The sequence below is a fragment of the Vicugna pacos genome, chromosome 30 (genome assembly GCF_048564905.1).
Source record: "Vicugna pacos chromosome 30, VicPac4, whole genome shotgun sequence".
NCBI lineage: Eukaryota > Metazoa > Chordata > Mammalia > Artiodactyla > Camelidae > Vicugna > Vicugna pacos.
This window is the reverse complement of record NC_133016.1, coordinates 15,775,397-15,794,120: the sequence shown is the minus strand read 5'-3', so window position 1 is coordinate 15,794,120 and position 18,724 is coordinate 15,775,397. Positions and strand designations below refer to the sequence as shown.

At 41.2% G+C, this 18,724-nt stretch overlaps 1 protein-coding gene across 4 annotated transcripts in view; it reads left to right on the top strand.

The window, feature by feature from the left end:
• Window positions 1-6,811, top strand: part of LOC116286089 (uncharacterized) — a 41,444-nt gene extending 34,633 nt beyond the window's left edge. For all 4 annotated transcript variants that reach the window (XM_031692467.2, XM_072952195.1, XM_072952196.1 and 1 more), the window contains 3 exons: window positions 272-385; window positions 1,688-1,834; window positions 5,072-6,811. In XM_031692467.2, coding sequence (XP_031548327.2) covers window positions 272-385; window positions 1,688-1,834; window positions 5,072-5,206 — 396 coding nt within the window. In that variant the 3' untranslated portion in view covers window positions 5,207-6,811. The remainder of the gene's footprint in view (window positions 1-271; window positions 386-1,687; window positions 1,835-5,071) is intronic.
• Window positions 6,812-18,724: the final 11,913 nt, after the last annotated feature.

The window sequence follows — 18,724 nt, the reverse complement described above, 5'->3', positions numbered from 1 at the left end:
GCTATGGCATCAAATTCCCTGATTCAGATCCCAGTTCTACCACTGTGTGACCCTAGGTAAATACTTAGATTTTCCTCTCATTTTATAAGGGCAATAGAAACTTTAAAAGATTGCTAGAAGAAACAAGTGACATAGTAAATGTAAAGGACATAAAAATTACACATTCTCAGAGCTTCATAAATATTAGTTACTATTATGATTATATGAGTTGTTAAGTTGCTGAGTAGGATGTTGGCTAAATAACTGGATTTCATTCTTTTTCTTTTTCAAGCATCAAAATGCCCTCTCTTTGAGTACCCTCAGAATTTATAACAATGGATTACGACAGCCACATTTTCATTTTAATGCAAATGAAATGGGATATGTAATAAGTGGATGTGCACAGGTAATTTTTCTGTGAACCATTTTTTTCCCCCTGAACTTTCCTTTTAAGTGCAGAAAGAAACAAACAGGAGATACTTCTTTGTTTTGGATCAGCTGTTGGTAACATACTAGATAGGACTCGGTGCTAATGACTTTCTGGGTACAGTTTCCACAGAGGATACCAGGCGGGCCCTGCAGAGTAGCTCCCAAATTTGCTCTGAGCATGAGAAGAGGCTAAGAACATTTCAGGACTGATAAAGGGTTTTATCGCTTACAGTGGAGGGGCTTAAATACCTGCTTACATTTTCAGAGTTTCACATTCTCAGATAATGCAAGTGTTTAATGTGCTTCCCTTTGAGGACAATGACATTGGCTCTTTGCCTCTCAATGTAATGTGAGTGGGGGTGGCTGGGAAGGTGTGGGACGTCAGTAGGGTGGCCATACATCCCCACTTATCCGGGATCCTCCTGATGTATACTTGTCATCTTGGTGAAATTATTAATAGTATTCCTCTGACTCTTCAGAGGGTCCTGGTTTGGGTGATCAATTCTATGGTTACCTTAAGAAAAGCCACACTAAGTAGCATGTTACCATGGTGACTTGACAGTAGTCCCTCTGGACTTTCATAAGGCTCCCTGGGGAAATGTACAGATAAAATGGGCATCTCTGGCTTGTACCTGTCTCAATCTTGACAGAAAGAGCCAGACCAGACTGATATTCACCGAAGTAAGTCATCCTAAGCAAATAGCTTCATTTTATGTTTTTAAGAGGTGAAAGCTTTAAAAAGTTGGAAAAGGGCATTGGAATCTTTCACAGATTTTATCTCAAGGGTCAGATTGTATTTTTGGTGTGCTTGTGTGCTCATGTGTGTGCGTCTGTACGCGCATTTAGTCTCTAACTCTGTTAATGGAAGACCATTAGGATGCTGCTTTCCCAGAAGGCTAAATTTTCCCAAGCAAGCAGAAAGGAGGGCATGGGGTAGTAAAACACTGAAATTTAAATCTTCTGGCTGACTAGGGAACATAGTTTACAACTCTTAATTAGAACATGGCTATTAATGCTCTTTTTGCTTGATGTTCTGCAGCTCACTAATGCATTTTGAGGTACACTTACTTAAATAGTGGAATCTTTGTCGGACTATGTCTCAGAAACAGGACATGTTACGTGAAGGATTGCCTCTCTCTTCTACTATTTGTCCTCTCTAAGAAGTCCCTTTATAACCACGTGCTTTTATTTATCTGTTCTTCACTGTGAATACTTATCCTTAATGAGTATTTGATTTTATTTGCTTAACTTCAACATAGTTCTTTTTCCCCCTCCCTAGGTTGGCATCATCAATACTCAGGGTACCACAGAGTTTAACATTCACATTGGAGATGTGGTATTTTTCCCCACTGGAACCCAGCATTATATTAAGAGCACATGCGATGAGGATTTGCTTCTCATTCTTGCCTTCAGCACTGAAGACCAGGTGAGAATAAGCCAGCTTAAGAGAGATTGCTGAGTGCCAGCGATGTGCAGAATACCCTGCTAAGCGATGAGTCTGGATCATAGGGGGCTCTCAGTACATGTGTGTTGAATGAATGGTTGAATGAATGAATGAACTGGCTGAACCGAAGTGTGAAGAGGAGAATCAAATAATCTTTCCATTTGGTTATAAAGGGATCCAATACATTACATTCTCTTGTAATTTCCCCAATTCTCAACCAACTGAGAAAAAGGACCAAAGAGTAGTATGTAGAGATCCATGAAATCATTTCTGTTGCCGACCAAGCAGATATTAGAGAATATGGTTAGTATCTATGGGAAGGTGGTTTTCCTAATATCCAGCCCTAGAATTGGATTGGCCTCCCTGTGTTGAGTTGGGCCCTTGTGTACCTTATGGCATAAGGAAACAGCATGATTTTTGAAGCTTTGCAGCTCTCAGGGAGGGAGTGAGCTTAGTTTATTCTTCTGGAATTTACTTGGCAGAGAGATTGAGAGGGAGGGAGAGGAGAGAGGAAGGAGAGAGAGAGAGAGAGGAGAAAGAAAGGAAAAACAGAGTCTTTTGCATGCGAAGAGAAACTTTAGGAGACTTGAAGTAACACTGGGTATGACTGAGCAATGCTACTGAGTGAGTATCATTCTTTAAGCAAATCTGGTATATGAAGATCTGTATTATGAAACATAAATTATGAGGAATTATTTACTAAGTAGTTACTTGCTTTTAAAAATTCATCCCAGGGCTCCTTGATTAGATGGAATAATGTATTTGAAGAGCAAGAATAAATAGTAGAATTTAGATTTTTAAGCAGTCCTTAGGACTGGGTTTCCTTCTGAGACTGGGTGAGAATTATAACAGTTTGGGTGCGCCTGGGGCAAGCCCAGGAGCAGACAGACATTTCTCTTGGCCACGCTTCTTCCTACAAGAAAGCCTAACAAGATCTCTGGGGCAGAGCACGGCATGAACGCAGCAGTATCACCAACAGGACCTACGCCCAGAGGCCGGTCTGTCCTGCTTGGTGATGCTCATTTCTCATGATGACACTTTCCCTCTTTGAGGGAGCCTGGAAAAGTCTAGCATCTGCTTCTCTGGGTCTCCAAACCTTCCTGGCGGTACCCAGGATGAGGTGTGGGGAGAGTTCTGTGAGGAAGAGATGCAGTGGAAAGCTAGCTGCAGACTTCGTTGGAGGGAAGAAGGATTCCAGTGTCTCCTACTTTTGGTGTGGGTCTCACTGCTGCTGCCATTCTCTATAGCTGTTACAGGAACAAATCATAAAGCCAAATCAGATCAAATCCAATACAAAAAGGAAAAGAAGAAAAAACTTGTTAAACACAGCAAGTTAGAATTTAAAAAATTAAGATTAAAAAAGGAAATTTTAAAAATGAATAGAATAAACATTTTATGTAAGTGTAGAAATATTCCAAATCTAAAAAGTTAAGAATTAAAATAAATATGGGAGGTAAAATAAATAAAAAAACAGACTCACAGACGTAGAAAACAAACTTATGGTTACCAGTGGGAAAGAGGGTGGGAAGGGATAAATTGGGAGTTTGAGATTTGCAGATACTAATACATATAAAATAGATAAACAACAAGTCTACACTGTATAGAACAGGGAACCATATTCAATATCTTGTAGTAACCTATAGTGAAGAAGAATATGAGAACGACTGTATATATGTTCCTATATGACTGAAGTATTGTGCTGTACACCAGAAATTGACACATTGTAAACTGACTGTACTTCAAAAAAAAGATATTAAAATTCAAAAAAACTCCCCCAAAACCAAAAGAAGAGATTAATGTGACATGAAAGGCTAATAGAAACAAATTAAAATTTAAAAATATGAAAGAAGGATAAAAATAACAATTGAAAATTATTAAATATAACCCCCAAATTAAAGAGTATAAATCTTTTGGAAAGAGAATATAATAAGAGGTTTTTTTTTTTAATGAAAAGAAACAATTTAAGAGAGTGATCCACAATAGGGAAGGGAAAAATGATTGGACTGGAGGATTTTTTTTGCCTCTATTCCCACCCTCAGGAATATCTGATGTGCACCTTGAGGGTGGATAGTCCCCCACTAACCCATCAGAGGGGTAATGGGGGTGTTTCTAATGGGGATATGTTTTACATAAGGTGTATGAAGGGAAAGAGGAGGGAGAGAGGATGGGGAGAGAGAGGCTGAGGGACAGGAACACACGCCCAGAGAGAAACACAGAATGAGAGACAGGGACACAGAAAGAGACAGACATGCCCTGTGACACGGAGATAGATGCAAAGGAACATGCACAGAGACATACACAGAAATAGAGACGTACAGAGAGAGACAGAAACAGAGATCTGTGAAGAGAGCAACACAGACAGAGAAAAAGAGAAACAGCACAGAAATACACAAATAGAAGGAGACATACAGACGCAGACACAGAGAGGGACAGAGACACACAGAGAGACGGAGACCTATAGAGTGATGGAAACAGAAGGAAAGACACACAGACCCGTACACAGAAGGGCATGGAAAGGCAGACAGACCCAGAGACGCACACACATACAAAGAGACAAAAGAGAGATTCAGGGACAGATAATTTCAGAGATACACAGACACAGAGAGAGAGAGAAACAGACAGTGAGAGGCCCACACGTACATGCAGAAACTGAAAGAGGCTGGCTGAGGAAGAGAGGTGAGGGCAGAGAGAGAAGGACAGAAAGACAGTGATTGAGGGTACAAGGACAGACAGATGAGTCAGACCCAGCCGACTGGACAGCCAGGGCAGACAGGTGGAGATTAACGACCCTCTCTGGCTGAGTGGCAGGAGGACCACTTACCTGGCAGCCAGATTAGCCTCCATCATGTGCCTTTGAGTGTGGAGCTCTGAGAGGCCCTTTTGTCACTCGTCCCTGCTTACAGGTAGACAGAGGTCTTGCTTCCTCTTTAAAGAGAACTACCCCCTCAATGGAGATGGAGGTCCCTTCTAAAGAAAACTTCAGATGCTTCAGCATCTCCAGCCATCAGTCAGATTTTCCTTATCGTCAGAGTCGAAAAAGTGAGCTCCCCATGGCAAGAGAAGTCAAGCACACAAAGGGACCATTCGCAGGATTTCATAGCTCGTAATGTCACACAGCCATGTACCTACAGTCTTGAAAATGCCTTGATGGCTGTGAGATCTTTGTAGAAACCTGAGTAATTCGGTGCTAACACATCTTCTTTTGGTCTCCACTGTCAGTTGCAAACCCTTGACATGGACGATTATCTCCAAGCTACAGCAGACCACATCCTGGCCCAGCTTTTCTTCAAGAAGCAAAGTGAATTTAAGAAGATCCCCAAATTCAAGGAGGACCAAGCAATCAACCTGCCTTAGATTTGCTGATGAGTTCATATCTATTCTTCCCTCTTCATTTGTTATTATTGATTTTAAAGAAGGACCACTTGGCTCATGAACTTAGAGCTCTTTACAGAGTGATATTGGGCAAGCGGGTGCAAAGCAGCCCTATGGGCTCATTTAGCTGATAAGATTAAAGGCACTTCATGCTAAGGGAACATTTCAGTGTACTCTGTGCAGATTATCAGATTTCCTCTCCTATGGAGGAGATCTGATCAATTAAATCAATATTTTTTTGTATGGATTTTAGTATACATGTACATATTTGTTTATTTTCCTTTTGTTACTTCAAATTTGTTATTCCAGATGAAAATCCATTCTTTTCATGCATATCAGTGACACTTAGCACTGTGCATGTGTTTTTGTTACTTATCGCTGTGAAAGGAAGTAGGGAGATCAGCCTATGTATGTACATATTGAGGCACTGGAACCCAGTTACACCTAACCTTGTTTGGAGAGTTTCATATAAAACTCTATGGCTATTCTCAACCCTTTCGTTGACATGAAGATACTTTTTGCAATGCCAAAATTTTCAGGGACTCACTCATACGAGTAGTTATACATTTATTGTATATTAACTAAGAAAATACTTAATGACAAACTAATTATGAATTCAATACTTTCTTTGAATTTTATTAGTCACGTCACCAACTATTTACATTAGAGGAATAGTTGGCCTTGTATTAGATAAGTCTGTGGTTTACTTATCGGAAGCTGGTAGGACCTGGTGGTCTTTAAGTTGGGGGTCATTGTCTTAAATAGAAAAGAATTTGTTCAGGTATAACCTGTGCTTTATTTTTGCTTATTTTGACAAGTTTTGGGCACCTCTGCATGTTGCTTGGGTACCACCATCAGTTGTGGGCTACCCTATGCAAAACTCTAGTCAGTATGGATACTTGTTAATGCTTTCATCCACCATCACCTTTCAATTATAGTTCCCTGACACATAATGGAATTTTAAAATATTTTAGAATGTTTGTCCTTGGCCTAAAGATAAATCTGTATGGTCTCTCTCTCCTTCCCTCCCTCCCTTTTTTTCTCTCTTGTTTCTGTCTCTTTCTAGATAGCTAGCTCTAGTGACTACATACATAGAAGGCAGTGAGAATCAGGAACAGCTCACTTTTAGCATGGGGAAGTAGCCATCTACATAATGTATATAATCAGATCATAAAAGGCCCATCATCCCTTGGAACCACCTTACTGTGTATTTACCTTATTACCATTTTCCAGGAGAGCCAGCTGAGTTCAGAGCTTGTTAGCAAAGGGAATTTTGTGGTGGTATTGTTTTGAAGAGACTTTATAATGAAAGGGTCACCATCCAGGAAGGGGAACATGGTTGAGAAGATGCAGGGAACAGCACAGGACAATAGGTATATGGCAGGTGGATGTCCAGATACAGGGGAAATTGTCATAAAAGGAAATGGCAATGTGTGTAGGCAGATTTTATGTGCAAATTTTGTTTTACTTTGGGAATTTTTGAATATACTATAAACCAGTTCACAATCCATTTTCTTGTATCAGGAAGTGTTATATCAGATTACTGTGTGGTCATTTAATAAAGATTTTGTACATTTTTGCCTATTATTTGGTCTTCTAATTTTAAATGAAATCTGTTCTTACATTTTTATGAATTTGGAGCATTATTGGATTCCCTCTATGCATATTTGAAATATGATATATCATCACCTAAAGAAAATATGTTATGGTGCTGGAACTTTCTGGGTTTCCTGATAATAACATACTTGAAGCCTGACTTAAGCTTCAGTCTACTGTGTATTTAGAAAAGAAAAATATCAGAAATAGAAATAATCTAATGAAGACATGTCAGTTGGAATATTGCTGGCATTTTATTTTATGGGGGATATGTTCTTAATTTTCACTTGTTTGTTTTGATTTCAGTCCTTTTTCCCTCTTTGGAAAGCTGATTTCTAGTTTTCATACCATTTTATTCTTTAGGGTAACCTCATCCATTAGCCCTCAAGTGTTTTCAGGCTTTTTGGTGTATCTACTTTATTTATTACCAAATCAATAGATTGAAGAGTGAATTGCTCAGATGGATTATTTGGCATCATTCAGACAAAACCCACCCATTTGACTGAAAACCTTCTTTAAAATTGAACTTACCTTACCACTTTATGCACAGTCTATAATTCAGCCACATTTGATTCATTTGAAATGGTGTGAATTGTACATAGACTGTTCTTAAATATCAAAAAAAACTTTAGAAAGAACTTTTTAGCAGCAGCTTTGAATAAGTGAACGGAGTAAATGAATTTGAAGAGAGGAACTACGAGTTAGGTAAACACCACTGCCTGTTCCATATTGCTTCTAAATAGTGCAAGGTGGTTATAAAAAGTTCCTTTGTTCATATTCTCATCCTTTCCTATTGAAGAGTAATCAGGCTGTTTTTTTATCTCCCAACCCATCTAGGAAAAGGAAATCAGTTACTTTTATTATATAACTTGATTCCTAATGACTGTTATTTATCAGTGGTTGAAAATGATTTTCAGCTGTATAGGATTATTACTTTAAAAAATGAAAAAAAGAAAAAAGGCCAAAAAAAAAAAGCCACAATGATTTTGCTCTATAATTAGAAGTTACAAGCAGTGTCTCCTCCATGCTCTGGACTCAACATCGCTTTATAAAACTGGTGTGTTCACCTTGGAGCACTGTTCTTTTGAATAGACTAGGAAGACATGGGAGAGTCCAGAAAAGAATGGCGATGCTAAAGAGATAAGAAACTGTATTTCCTTCATTGTACTGAAGTTGGAACTGTTAGGAGAAGAGAAGGGATGACTTAGAACAATGAGGTTGTACAGCTGGGAGGCCAACTATCACTTGGTCTCAATGCTTTAATTTGCAGAGATACACAGTGAGACCTGAGAAGGGCAAGCTACCCAGATTGTAAGTAAGATATTTCAGAGCAAAGCCCAGATCCTTTGGGATGCTCCCCACTTCCTGTGTAGAATTTTTTTGTATTACTGTCTTCAAATACATGAAAGATTTCTCCACCTGAAGCAGAACTCTACCCTAGGAAGTGTACACCCTTCAGACGAGAGTGGTAGCTCCTGTGGCCTACACGCCCGCAGCCCCAGCACCAGCACTGCCTCTCCTTTTCTGGGCCTCCCACGTGCTGGATGCCCAGGCCCAGCTGCTTCTGTAAAGAGGTGATCAGCGCCTTCTGCGATCACAGACCATTGTTCCTATGTAGCCAAGTGTTCACTGAGCAGTTTTATTTTAAAAGTTTTATTAAAATTTTTTATTGTGCTAAAATATACATCATATAAAATTTACAATTTTTAAGTGTGCAATTCAGTGGCAGTAAGTATATCCATATTTTTGTGCAGCCATCACCACGTCCAATTCCAGAACTTTCTCAACATCTCAAACAGAAACACTATACCCGTTAAACAATTACGTCCCGTTCCCCTCACCCCCCAGCTCCTGGTAATCTTTATTCTACCCTCTGTCTCTATAAGTTTTTCTACTCTAGATATCTCATATAAGTGGCATCATACAATATTACTCAATGCTTATTTTTATGAAATTTTTGCTCATTTTGAAAAATTACACCTTTACTATGTGCTTAGTTAGCATTGTGCTAGGATATACAACAGACATAAGAAAGATGTGGCCTCAGGAAATTTGTAATTTAAATGTTTCTTATTCAGTTCTGTATTTCTCTTCCCTCCCCACCCCTTCCCTGTATGAACCTATCCCTCATCATGAGTGTTCAAAAGAATGTCTATTCATTCAGACTGTGTTAAGGAGTGCACAGTAGCAGAGATGAAAAAAAAATTAAAGACGTGAGTCTACATTATGCATTCATATTTCCAAAGAAGGCAACACACAGTCCCTTTGGAGGTTCCCATTCCAGTGTCAATAGTCTTTGGTCTTCAAATTTTCTATAATTTCATAAAATTGCTTTTCGCATACATTTTTTTTTGAAGGCAGGACTTCATTCTAGTTTCTAAAGTTTAAACATCCAGGTAAGAGTGTTTGAATTCTGTTTTCTTTTTTTAAACATTAACAAGAAACCTCAAGTGGCCTCAGCAGGTATCTTTTACATCTCTTATCTTGGGTCAGGAATGCCCGGCTTCTTCCTGCTGGCAATAAATCTATCATTTTATTATCTTAGCCTATTGTGTTCAGATTCTTCCTTGGTTCAGAGTGTGAAGTAGCTTTCACTGAAAGGAAGCAGGCTTTGATGTGCAGGATAAATGAATATTGTATGATGTGGGTCTGGACTCTTGGAGTGTCAGCCAAGACATTAGCACATATCCCAAAAGCCCACTTTGGATGTTGGGTTAATGAAGAGATTTTAAAAATTTAAATCATCACCTAGAAACAAATTTTCAATGCAAATAGTAACTACTTTTATTTGGTCTTTCTTTTCAGGGAATTGAGCAATTAAGAAGCAGGGTTTTTAATCTGTTTTTGTTTTGGGATTAAGTAGTATGCTATAACTGTTAGTACGTGTCAAGAATAAATTAAATAAAAATAGAACAATTACTAGTAAAGTTGGTCTCAAGTGATTCATGCAAAGCCTTTAACTGTCTCGTGTACCTAGATAACTTCCCCCAGAATCAGCACTGCTTAAGTGATTATTGTCCTGGGAGGCAATTTTGTCTCTCTTTGTAAGGAGTTATAGATGGTAAAAGCCAAGAAGAAAACAACTTCTGTCAGCCAGGATGGATTGTCCTTTTAAATGTACTTTCTCCTATGTTGTAAAATAAACCATTGGAGATGGATTTACAAGTTTATAGTTTTGAATTCTCACCTGACCTGGGTGCGGGAAGGAGTTCCTAAATATACCGACAGTTACAGAACAGAGATAGCAGGAACACATATAAGAAAAGGGAAAACTATGATTTTAATTGTTGTTTTAAAATGTCATGACTTAACTAAGGGCTGGAGTAGAACTCTTGGATTTCCTTCCCAAGAGAGATCTTCAGTTTTCTCTTAAAATATTTGCTTTTGGATGGGACACTTTTTTAACCAGACACAACCTACTTCAGCCTGTATTTTTAGCTACCAACCCTTAAGTTTTTAACTTTTAACTTCTCACTTAAATATAGCATACATGGAGAAACGTGTCCAATCACAAGTGTGCAGCTGGGTAATTTCTGCAAATGGAACATGCCCATCCAACCAGCACTTTGATCAAGAAACATTATACCACCTGCAGGCCCTCTTGTGGGGCCAGCTTCAGTCACCACCCGCAATGTGAAGAACTTCCTTGTGTCTGTTTTGGAACTTTATGTAAGTGGGAGCATACTTTATGTGTTTTTTGGTACCTAATTTACTTTCCCCAATATTATGTTTTTGAAACTCATTCACGTTGTTGCTCCTCCTTTTAATGTTTATGCTTCTTAATTTTCTTCTTTCTCTTGAGATAAGCAGACTCTTGGCTTTGATGTGTCACCCTCTTGATTCAGTGTTAACAGCCATGACTTGTGTATAAGTAGAGTGACTCTAAGGCAGATCCGCATGGTGGCCTTGATGGCTGGGGCTCTCCCTGCTCTTTCTTCGCTACATGGTTATCTGGAAAGAACTGAGAGCTAAGGAGAGAGAGAGAGGAGGAAAAGACAAGGTCAGCGCACTCTGCTGGAACCTTCTTTTCCTTTAACAGTCTACTCCTCACTTTAACCCCTTCCATCCCCATTCTCTGGTGGGAGGAACATGGTAGATGCTGGTTACACCAGCCAGGTTCAATTCCATGGTGATGCTTTCCCAAACAGGAGTCATTTTCCTCTAATCAGAAGGGGAGAAGTGAAAGGAGGTGGTCTAGGCACATTTTACCAGCTTTCATAAAAGGATGATTTGCTTGGCTGGTCGCTTGCTTATGATTTTTTTTCCCCCTCCTGGTGTGCGTGCCCATGGGAAATGAGCTAATATTTTATAAAATATAAAAATAACTTAAACATCTTTTTTTTTTAAAGAGAAAGAGATTTAAACTTCACAAGCAAATAGCTTAGATGAAATAACCCAAGGACTCTGACTCATTCAAGTTTGAGCAATTGATTTTATAAACATTTTTCCCCCCAGGTCTCTTTGCAGTAAGAAATTTATAATAGTAGTTCTGTAATTTTGTAGGTCATCTTTTTACTAAATACTTGTCAATTCAATCATTTTCATGCACTATGCAGACGTAAAACCAATAGCTGTTTGAATGTGTCAACTTCAAATACTAATGCAGCATCAAGAAGATCAATAGGATGATTCAACACTCTTCCAACTTATTCTTCTGACCACAAAGGCAGAGAATATTCACTGGCATGAAGTCAACCTAGATTCTCAGGTTATAGCCAAAGTGGCCATAAAATGAAGTATTTATGAGAGAACTGTGCATTTCTTTTCTGATACTCCTTTACATATTTATAATCAGTGTTTGCAGCACTGGGAGGAATTTAGGATGAAGTGGGAGGAAGCAGAGTAATGGTTGCTGTGGTTTTAGATGCAAAGGGAGATATAAACCCTCCTAGAACTGCAGAGACTGCAAGAAGGGCAGCCAGGGTGGTGGAATACGGTACAGGCAGTGGTGAATCCTTTTGACAAGTCCCCTCTTACAGTCTTTGACATTGGCTGACTATTTGGAAAAGCCACTCTAGAGGCAACAGCTTATTTATAGAGGCCCCCTCCATGCTCCTCTCCTTGGGGCATGAGAACCACTTCGATGTGCAACATGAAATGTTGAGAATACTGTGTATGTAGGCACTAAAAATTTCCCAAACCTAGCACATGGGAGGTCAAATGGGACAGGAGACTCACCTTTTGAAGACTTAATATAAAATATGGGTGGAAAATTTGTATTTAAGTATTTTGGGACAGATGCTACTAAGGGCAGCTTGATCTGAATGAACTAGATTCAGGGTCCTGGCTCCAACCATCAGTCATGCATCCACAGTAGGCATGTAAGACATTAATACGAACATGAATTATTATCTGAAGCCTTTCCCCAAAGTATCTTTGTTTACAGGAGAGAAAAACCCCATCCATTAAGTGTCATAGGCCAGATTACTCTGTCCTCTGCAATGGCATCTCCATAACCATCTGGAATGCCACATAGTTTGCTGTTGTGTTTTGGAGAATTCCTACTTGTGGTGACCCCACTTCCCCGTGCTGCTGTATTCTGCTAGGAAGGGACCATATAGATCAGCTAGTCCAGGAAGTACAAACTGTGTTCCCACAGTGCCCTAAACAGCCTGCAAAGAGTTGGGACTTTGAGCAGAGGTGAGCCAAACCGTGGTGCTCAATGCCCCCACCAGCTGTCAGCCTGCCCTGCTTCAAACAGAACAGAAAAAGGTTTGAAACTCAGTGACCTAGCCCAATTGCTTTCCTTTCTAGATAAGGAAATTAGGGCCTGAAGAGCTGACTTCCTAGGTATAAAGCTCATGAGTGTAGTAGTGACAAAACTGCTCTAAAAATGGATGATTTCTGGGAACAGGAAGTCCAGCCCTCACTTGTGGAGGGGGGAGTTAAAGGGCAACTTAACTTTGTAAAGCTTTGGCTTCCTTGAGAGGTTTTAACATTCTCAAGGATGTGCTTGCCACCTTTAGATTCTCTACCGTTTTTGGAAAACACCTTTGGAGAGTTGTACACTGTTGTTTCAAGAAAAAATTCAATCGTAGCTTTCAGCTAGTGCTTCTGGTGGGAATGTGAGGCTAAACACGGGGTGCTGTGGCAAAGACTGTTACTTTACTTTGGGCTTATCTTTAGTCCAAAGCTCCCTTCCCACACTTTAGAGAAGACCATGATGAAATGATAACTATGCCTAATCCACTTCCCACAGTTTCTGGATGACAGCTTCTAGACCTGTGATGGTGCTGGAGCTCCCTGCTGTCACACCTCCCCCTGCCTAAACCCATCTCTCCTTTAGACCCTCCCTCTTCAACTCTAGACTACTGTCAACTATCTACTTGACATTTCTGCTTGCGTGTCTAAAAACACCTTAAAGTCAGCATGACAAAAAGTGAATTTCTGATCTTCTCTCCTAAATCAGCTCCACCTGAGCATTCTTCATCTTGGTCAATGGTGACGCTATCCTTCCGATTATTCAGGCCAAGACCCTCAGAGTCGGTCCTGCCTCCTCTCTGTCTCACGCCCTCCATCCACTCTGGTTCTGACCATTTCTCACTACCTCACTGCTGTCCTCTGTCTGAGCCCGATCATTTTTCCTCTCTTGTCTTGCTTCAGGAGCTTCCTAACTCAGCTTTCTTTCTGCCTAAGAATCTCATTTTCAGTCTACTCTTAACAAAGACGTCAAAGAGGTCCTTTCTGTAGGTCAGCCCATGTCATTCTTTCCTCAAAACACTCCACTGGCTCCCCATTTCACTCAGAGAGAAGTTAAATGCTCTGTCTCCTTTACCCTTGACCTTCCTCCATATTCCACTACTCCAAGCCACACCCTGCCAAGCCGCCCCCATGCCCCTCCTCTTCCAAGGTCACTCCCTCCATGCCTCACCCCTATAACTTCTCTGGTGTCATCTTTATTACTCTTGCTCCTCCTGGTCCCTCCACTCCAGCCACACCAGCCTCTGGGCTGAACCTCCAACTCTCTTGGCACGCTTCTAAATTATGCCATCTGACTGGGTGGTCCCCTCTGCATGGACCACCCCAGCCAGATCTCTAACTCTCTCACATCATCAGGCAGGACTTTGCTCAAATGTCCCTCCTTACTACTCATCCTGGGTAAAATGGAAAAACAGCTGCGACCTAGACACCTCTCCCCACGCACTCTCGCCTGTGGATTTGCAGAGGAATATTTCTAGACGCCGACCAGCGGCAGGGGCGCTTGGAACTCTCGCGAGACTGGATGCCCACGGGGCGCGGGAAACCCGGTTGCTGCCTGTGCCCCGGGCAGTTTGCACGGAGGCTGCGCGAAGCGAGGCGGTGAGAGACCTGAGGGGGCTCGCGGGAGCCCTGGCGGCCTTCCTCAGACAGTCCGGGAGGCCGAAAGCCCCTGAATGGGTGGGCGCTGCGCCGTCCAGCCGGCAGGGCCTAGGGAGCTTGCTCCCGACGCCGAGAACTGTCCTACGTGGAGCGCGGCCCTGGCCCTCGGGCGGCCCGGGCTCGGTGCCTGGGATGCGGAGGGGACCGCGGGGCCTGGCGTCCTGCCGCCTCCGCCCAGGCTCGGAGAGCGTGGCCGCGGGGCCTCGCTGCCCCGGGGGCGCTGCAAAGAGTGGGGAGGGCCCGACGAGGGGGCCGCAAGCGGACAGACACCTCAGCGACAGAGGTCTAGACGGGCTCGCCCGACAGGTGGTGGCTGCCAGCCGGAAGCACTGGAGCAAGCGATGCTGGGTTAGTGTAATTGCCTCATGCGTGAGTTTCGTTTGTTTGCAGCAAAAGCAAAAAAAAGAATAGATGGGTTCAAGGTATACGCACTTAAATTTCTGCTGTTGCCAAACTATCACCCGGAAAGATTCTCCTAATTTACATTTTCACCATTAATGTGTTAATTGATTCCTTGCTCCAAACCGTTGGTAACACTGCATTATTAAAAACCAAACCAAAACAAAACAAACTACCAATTCCTTGCTCCAAACCATTGGTAACACTGCATTACTAAAAAACAAAAAAAAACTTCTTCAATCCTATAGGCAGTTATGTATTATTACTGTTTTAGTTTCTATACCTTTGATAACTGTTGAGGATGAACATCTTTTTACATCTTTATTGGTAATTTGCAATTTTACTTTTACAAATTGTCCTTTGTCTATTTTTCTTTCTTAAAAATTGCTAAGTCCTAAAATTGGTTTATGAATTAACCATGTCTTAGCATTTTGCATTGTACTTAGATTACTTTTTAATCTTTTTTTGTGATTTCTTTTGGTCATGTGATAATTTAAAATGTTCATTTAACTGTTTTAAATGTTTGATTAAGTGTTTAGTTTTTCTGTCATGTGAAAAATTCAGATGTTTAGTTAAAGGTTTATGTCCACCTCCTTTCATGAGATCGAATGTTGCTGTTTTGCTTAAAAATGTCTCTTACTTCTTTTATGAGTATTTATCCATATTTTCAACTAAGTTTTCTGATTTTATTGTTTCATTGAAATATTTATCTAATCTGGAGTTTATTCAGGTTTAACATGTGTGAAAGGTTGCAAAAATGGCTGCAATTCTTCATGCTTCTCAGCATGCACACCCTCTCTGCAATGTAAAGTTGCAGCTCTGCCCACGAGGAGGTGGAATCTGTTTCCCCACATCTGAAGTCTGGGCTGGCCTTGTGACTTGCCTTGACCAATAGAATGGAGTGAGAGTCACAGTGTGCCATTGCAAGGCTAGACCTTAGGAGACGCTTTGTGCTTCTGCTTGCTCTCTGGGGACCCTACAGGGCCACTCTGTGAACAGCCTGCTGGGTGAGGAGATGCACGTGGCCTTGTTTGTTGCTCTCCATCACTCCAGCTGACAGCAAGTCAGTTTCCAGAGATGTGGGTGAAGTTATCTTGGACCAGCTAATCCCTAGCCAAGATATCAGATGAGCAGTAGCTGACAGCAGCAGATGGGTGAATGAGAGCCAAGACCAGGAGAGGTGCTCCTCTGCTGAGTCCAGCCCAAATTACTGTCCATCAGAAAAGTGAACTAAATAAGTGGTGGTGGTTTTTAAGCCCCTGAGATTTGGAGCTTGCCTTGTTATATAGTAAAAGGTAACTGATGTATGAAGTAGGGAATCCTATTTCATTTATCTAAGGGTTAACATGCAGTCTAACATCATTACTGAATAATTCGTCTTCTCGCCGCTGATTTGAAATGTCACTTGTATTCCAAATATATTGTCTTGGTTCTGCCTCTGGGTTCTCCATTATATTCTATTGATTTGTCTGTCCTTTGTGTAATAGCCTTGCTCAATGATATGTTTCAGTATCTGGAATGATAAGTCTCACTTCATTATTCTTTTTCTCCTACAGTTCTTAGCTGTTCTTGTATTTTTATTCTTCCAGATGAATTTGGTATTTTTTTCCATATTACAAAAAATATATATGTTGGGCTTTTGAATGGAGTGTTATTAAACATAAAATCTGAAAAGTATTGACACTTTAAAAATATTGTGCTATCTAGAAATATAGTATTTTGAATAATTTATTAAGTCATATTTTCTATATTTCAGAAGAATTTTATAGTTTTCTTCATGTAGCTTTCTCATATTTCTTATTAAATTGATGCTTGGGTATTTTACATTGAAAGAAGGATTTTTCATTGTAATTTATGGTTTATTATGTTTGATTTTAAGAAAACTTGACCTATATTAATTTTATAACTGACTACCTTACCGAGCTCTCTGTTTTTAATGTTTAAAGTTGGATTTTTAAGCTGTGCAAATCATGCCACTGCAAATAATGATAACGTTTCCTCCTTTCCAATATTTTATTTTGTCATTGCATCTTATTGCTTTGGTTAGCACTTTAAGAATAATGTCAAAGAATAGTGGTGAAAAGGTCACCCTTTTCTCAATCTTGCCTGTATTGTTTCCTTTAAACAAGATCATAACTCTCTGAGAGCAGGCTCCATGTCTTGTTCTTTTATTCTTTCTCCCTTGGTTCTTAGCACATTGCCTTGCTTATATTTGTCTGTAAACGAATATTTAGTAATTCAAGGATCAAACACTTATCACAGACCTTCTTTGTGTCAGATATTGTACAGGGAACTAGGTGTGCAAAGATTAAGTCCCCCAGTTTTAGGGGCTTTTAAATCCATTTATATTGTGCAGACTTTGGAGTTGGCTACAACCAGGGCCAAACCTTGGCTTTTTGTCTTATATGTTGTGGGGCTTTGGAAATTTTATGTCACCTTTTAAATTTCAATTTTATCCCTCCCCCAAATATGGAAATTAATAGTAACCCTCTCATGAGTTTCTTGGGAAGATAAGAATACAAGTATAAGAGCATACTGAAGGATTTCTGAGTAAATGAACAGAAACAGGAAATACAGAAAGAACTATGTTGGAGGGAGGGGACTGTTGGCTTAGATTTGAATGTGCTGAGTTGAAAATTTCTATGGAAATCTAAATGGAGCTATATGTTGGGCAGTTGAATATACAGATCTGGAATTTGGAGAGATTTAAATTTATGAATATGCTATTTAGGTCTTTAATGTTTTTAAGGCCCAGAAAATCACTCTGGTCACCAAAAAGAGGATTTTTTTGGGATGGGTAGGTGGGAAGGGAAAAACATGAAGCCAAACTGAGGATAGAAAGCCCCCAGAATGGAGGCAGCTCAGGGATGTGGGAGTTATTAGGAGAGGTAAGTGCCACAGAGTGGTCTGGGGTCAGCAGTTAGAAGGTCACCGGTGCCCTCTCAGGAGCAGCTCCACTGGAGGCGGGAGAGGAGGCGTGACTGCAGTGCATGTGGGAGGCCAGGAAGGAGAGAGCAGCTCTGCGGGGAGGATAGAGGTGAGCGCCATGCTGTCTGGTGGCCGGGTGGGTGGTTCATAGCTGAAACCCAAGCAGTATCCATGACTGGGGTTCAGATATGTCTCCGGGAATCTCTTCTGTGGGTGGCCACATCTAAGTCTTTATTTTGGGACCTGAGACACTCCTTTGACAGGCAGCCAGCAGAGTATAGCCCCCAGTGAGGATCTCCCCACTGGGTGATGGAATGCAAAGTAGTTTTGGTACACTGAAGATTCCAGAGAATTCAGAGTACCTTTGGCTTCTCAGTGGTTCCAGAACATCGGCACAGTGGACATAGGCTGCAACGCTTGGCAAATGGGACAGTACCTGGCAGAAAAAGCATTGGGTCCAGGCATGATCATGATGTTCAGTGAGAGCGTCAGTGCCTAGAGGATGCAGTGGTACCTGGAAGAAATGATACAGGTGCTTTCCAGAGCAGGCAGGTCCCAAAGGGTGTGGTGGTATCTTCCAGCATCAGGGGAGGTGGTGGCAGGGGGACTTTGCCTGATAGTTGACTAGGCTTGCCTGTGAGGACATTTAAGACAGTGCTTGGGGATTCTCAGAAATACACAGGGGGCCCTTGAGGGGCTTAGGGTCTTGTGTGGCAGTTAAGTGTAAGAGCAAGCCAAATGTGGGTAATGAGGATTCCTGTGATCCCTTGTGCACCATGAGCTAGGCTGTACCTGAGGCAACATGGGTTACCAGGTGAAAAAATCTGTCCCTAAATTGGCCACAGGAGCCCTAGCAGAACAACCATTTGCTACTGTCTCTGGGATTGTCTCTGCATGGAAGGTGTTTTAGCAGGACACACACACTCTACACACACGTGTGCGTGCGCGCGCACACACACACACGTGTTCTAGGGCGAAATCATCCGGAGACAGTGGGCTAAAGAATACTGAACAGCTTTTCTTACATAGACCCTTTTACGAAGGGTCTCTGGTATCCTGATCCATCTGAGTCAAACTTGTTGAGCACGTGCTTGCTGAGCAGGTATCAGGTGCACTGGGTACAGTGGTGAATGCCAGAGACATGGCAGTCTAGTAGGGGACACAGTGCTAATAAAGATTGTGAATCTCTAGGAGGAGGGGTGGAGAATTCAACATCCC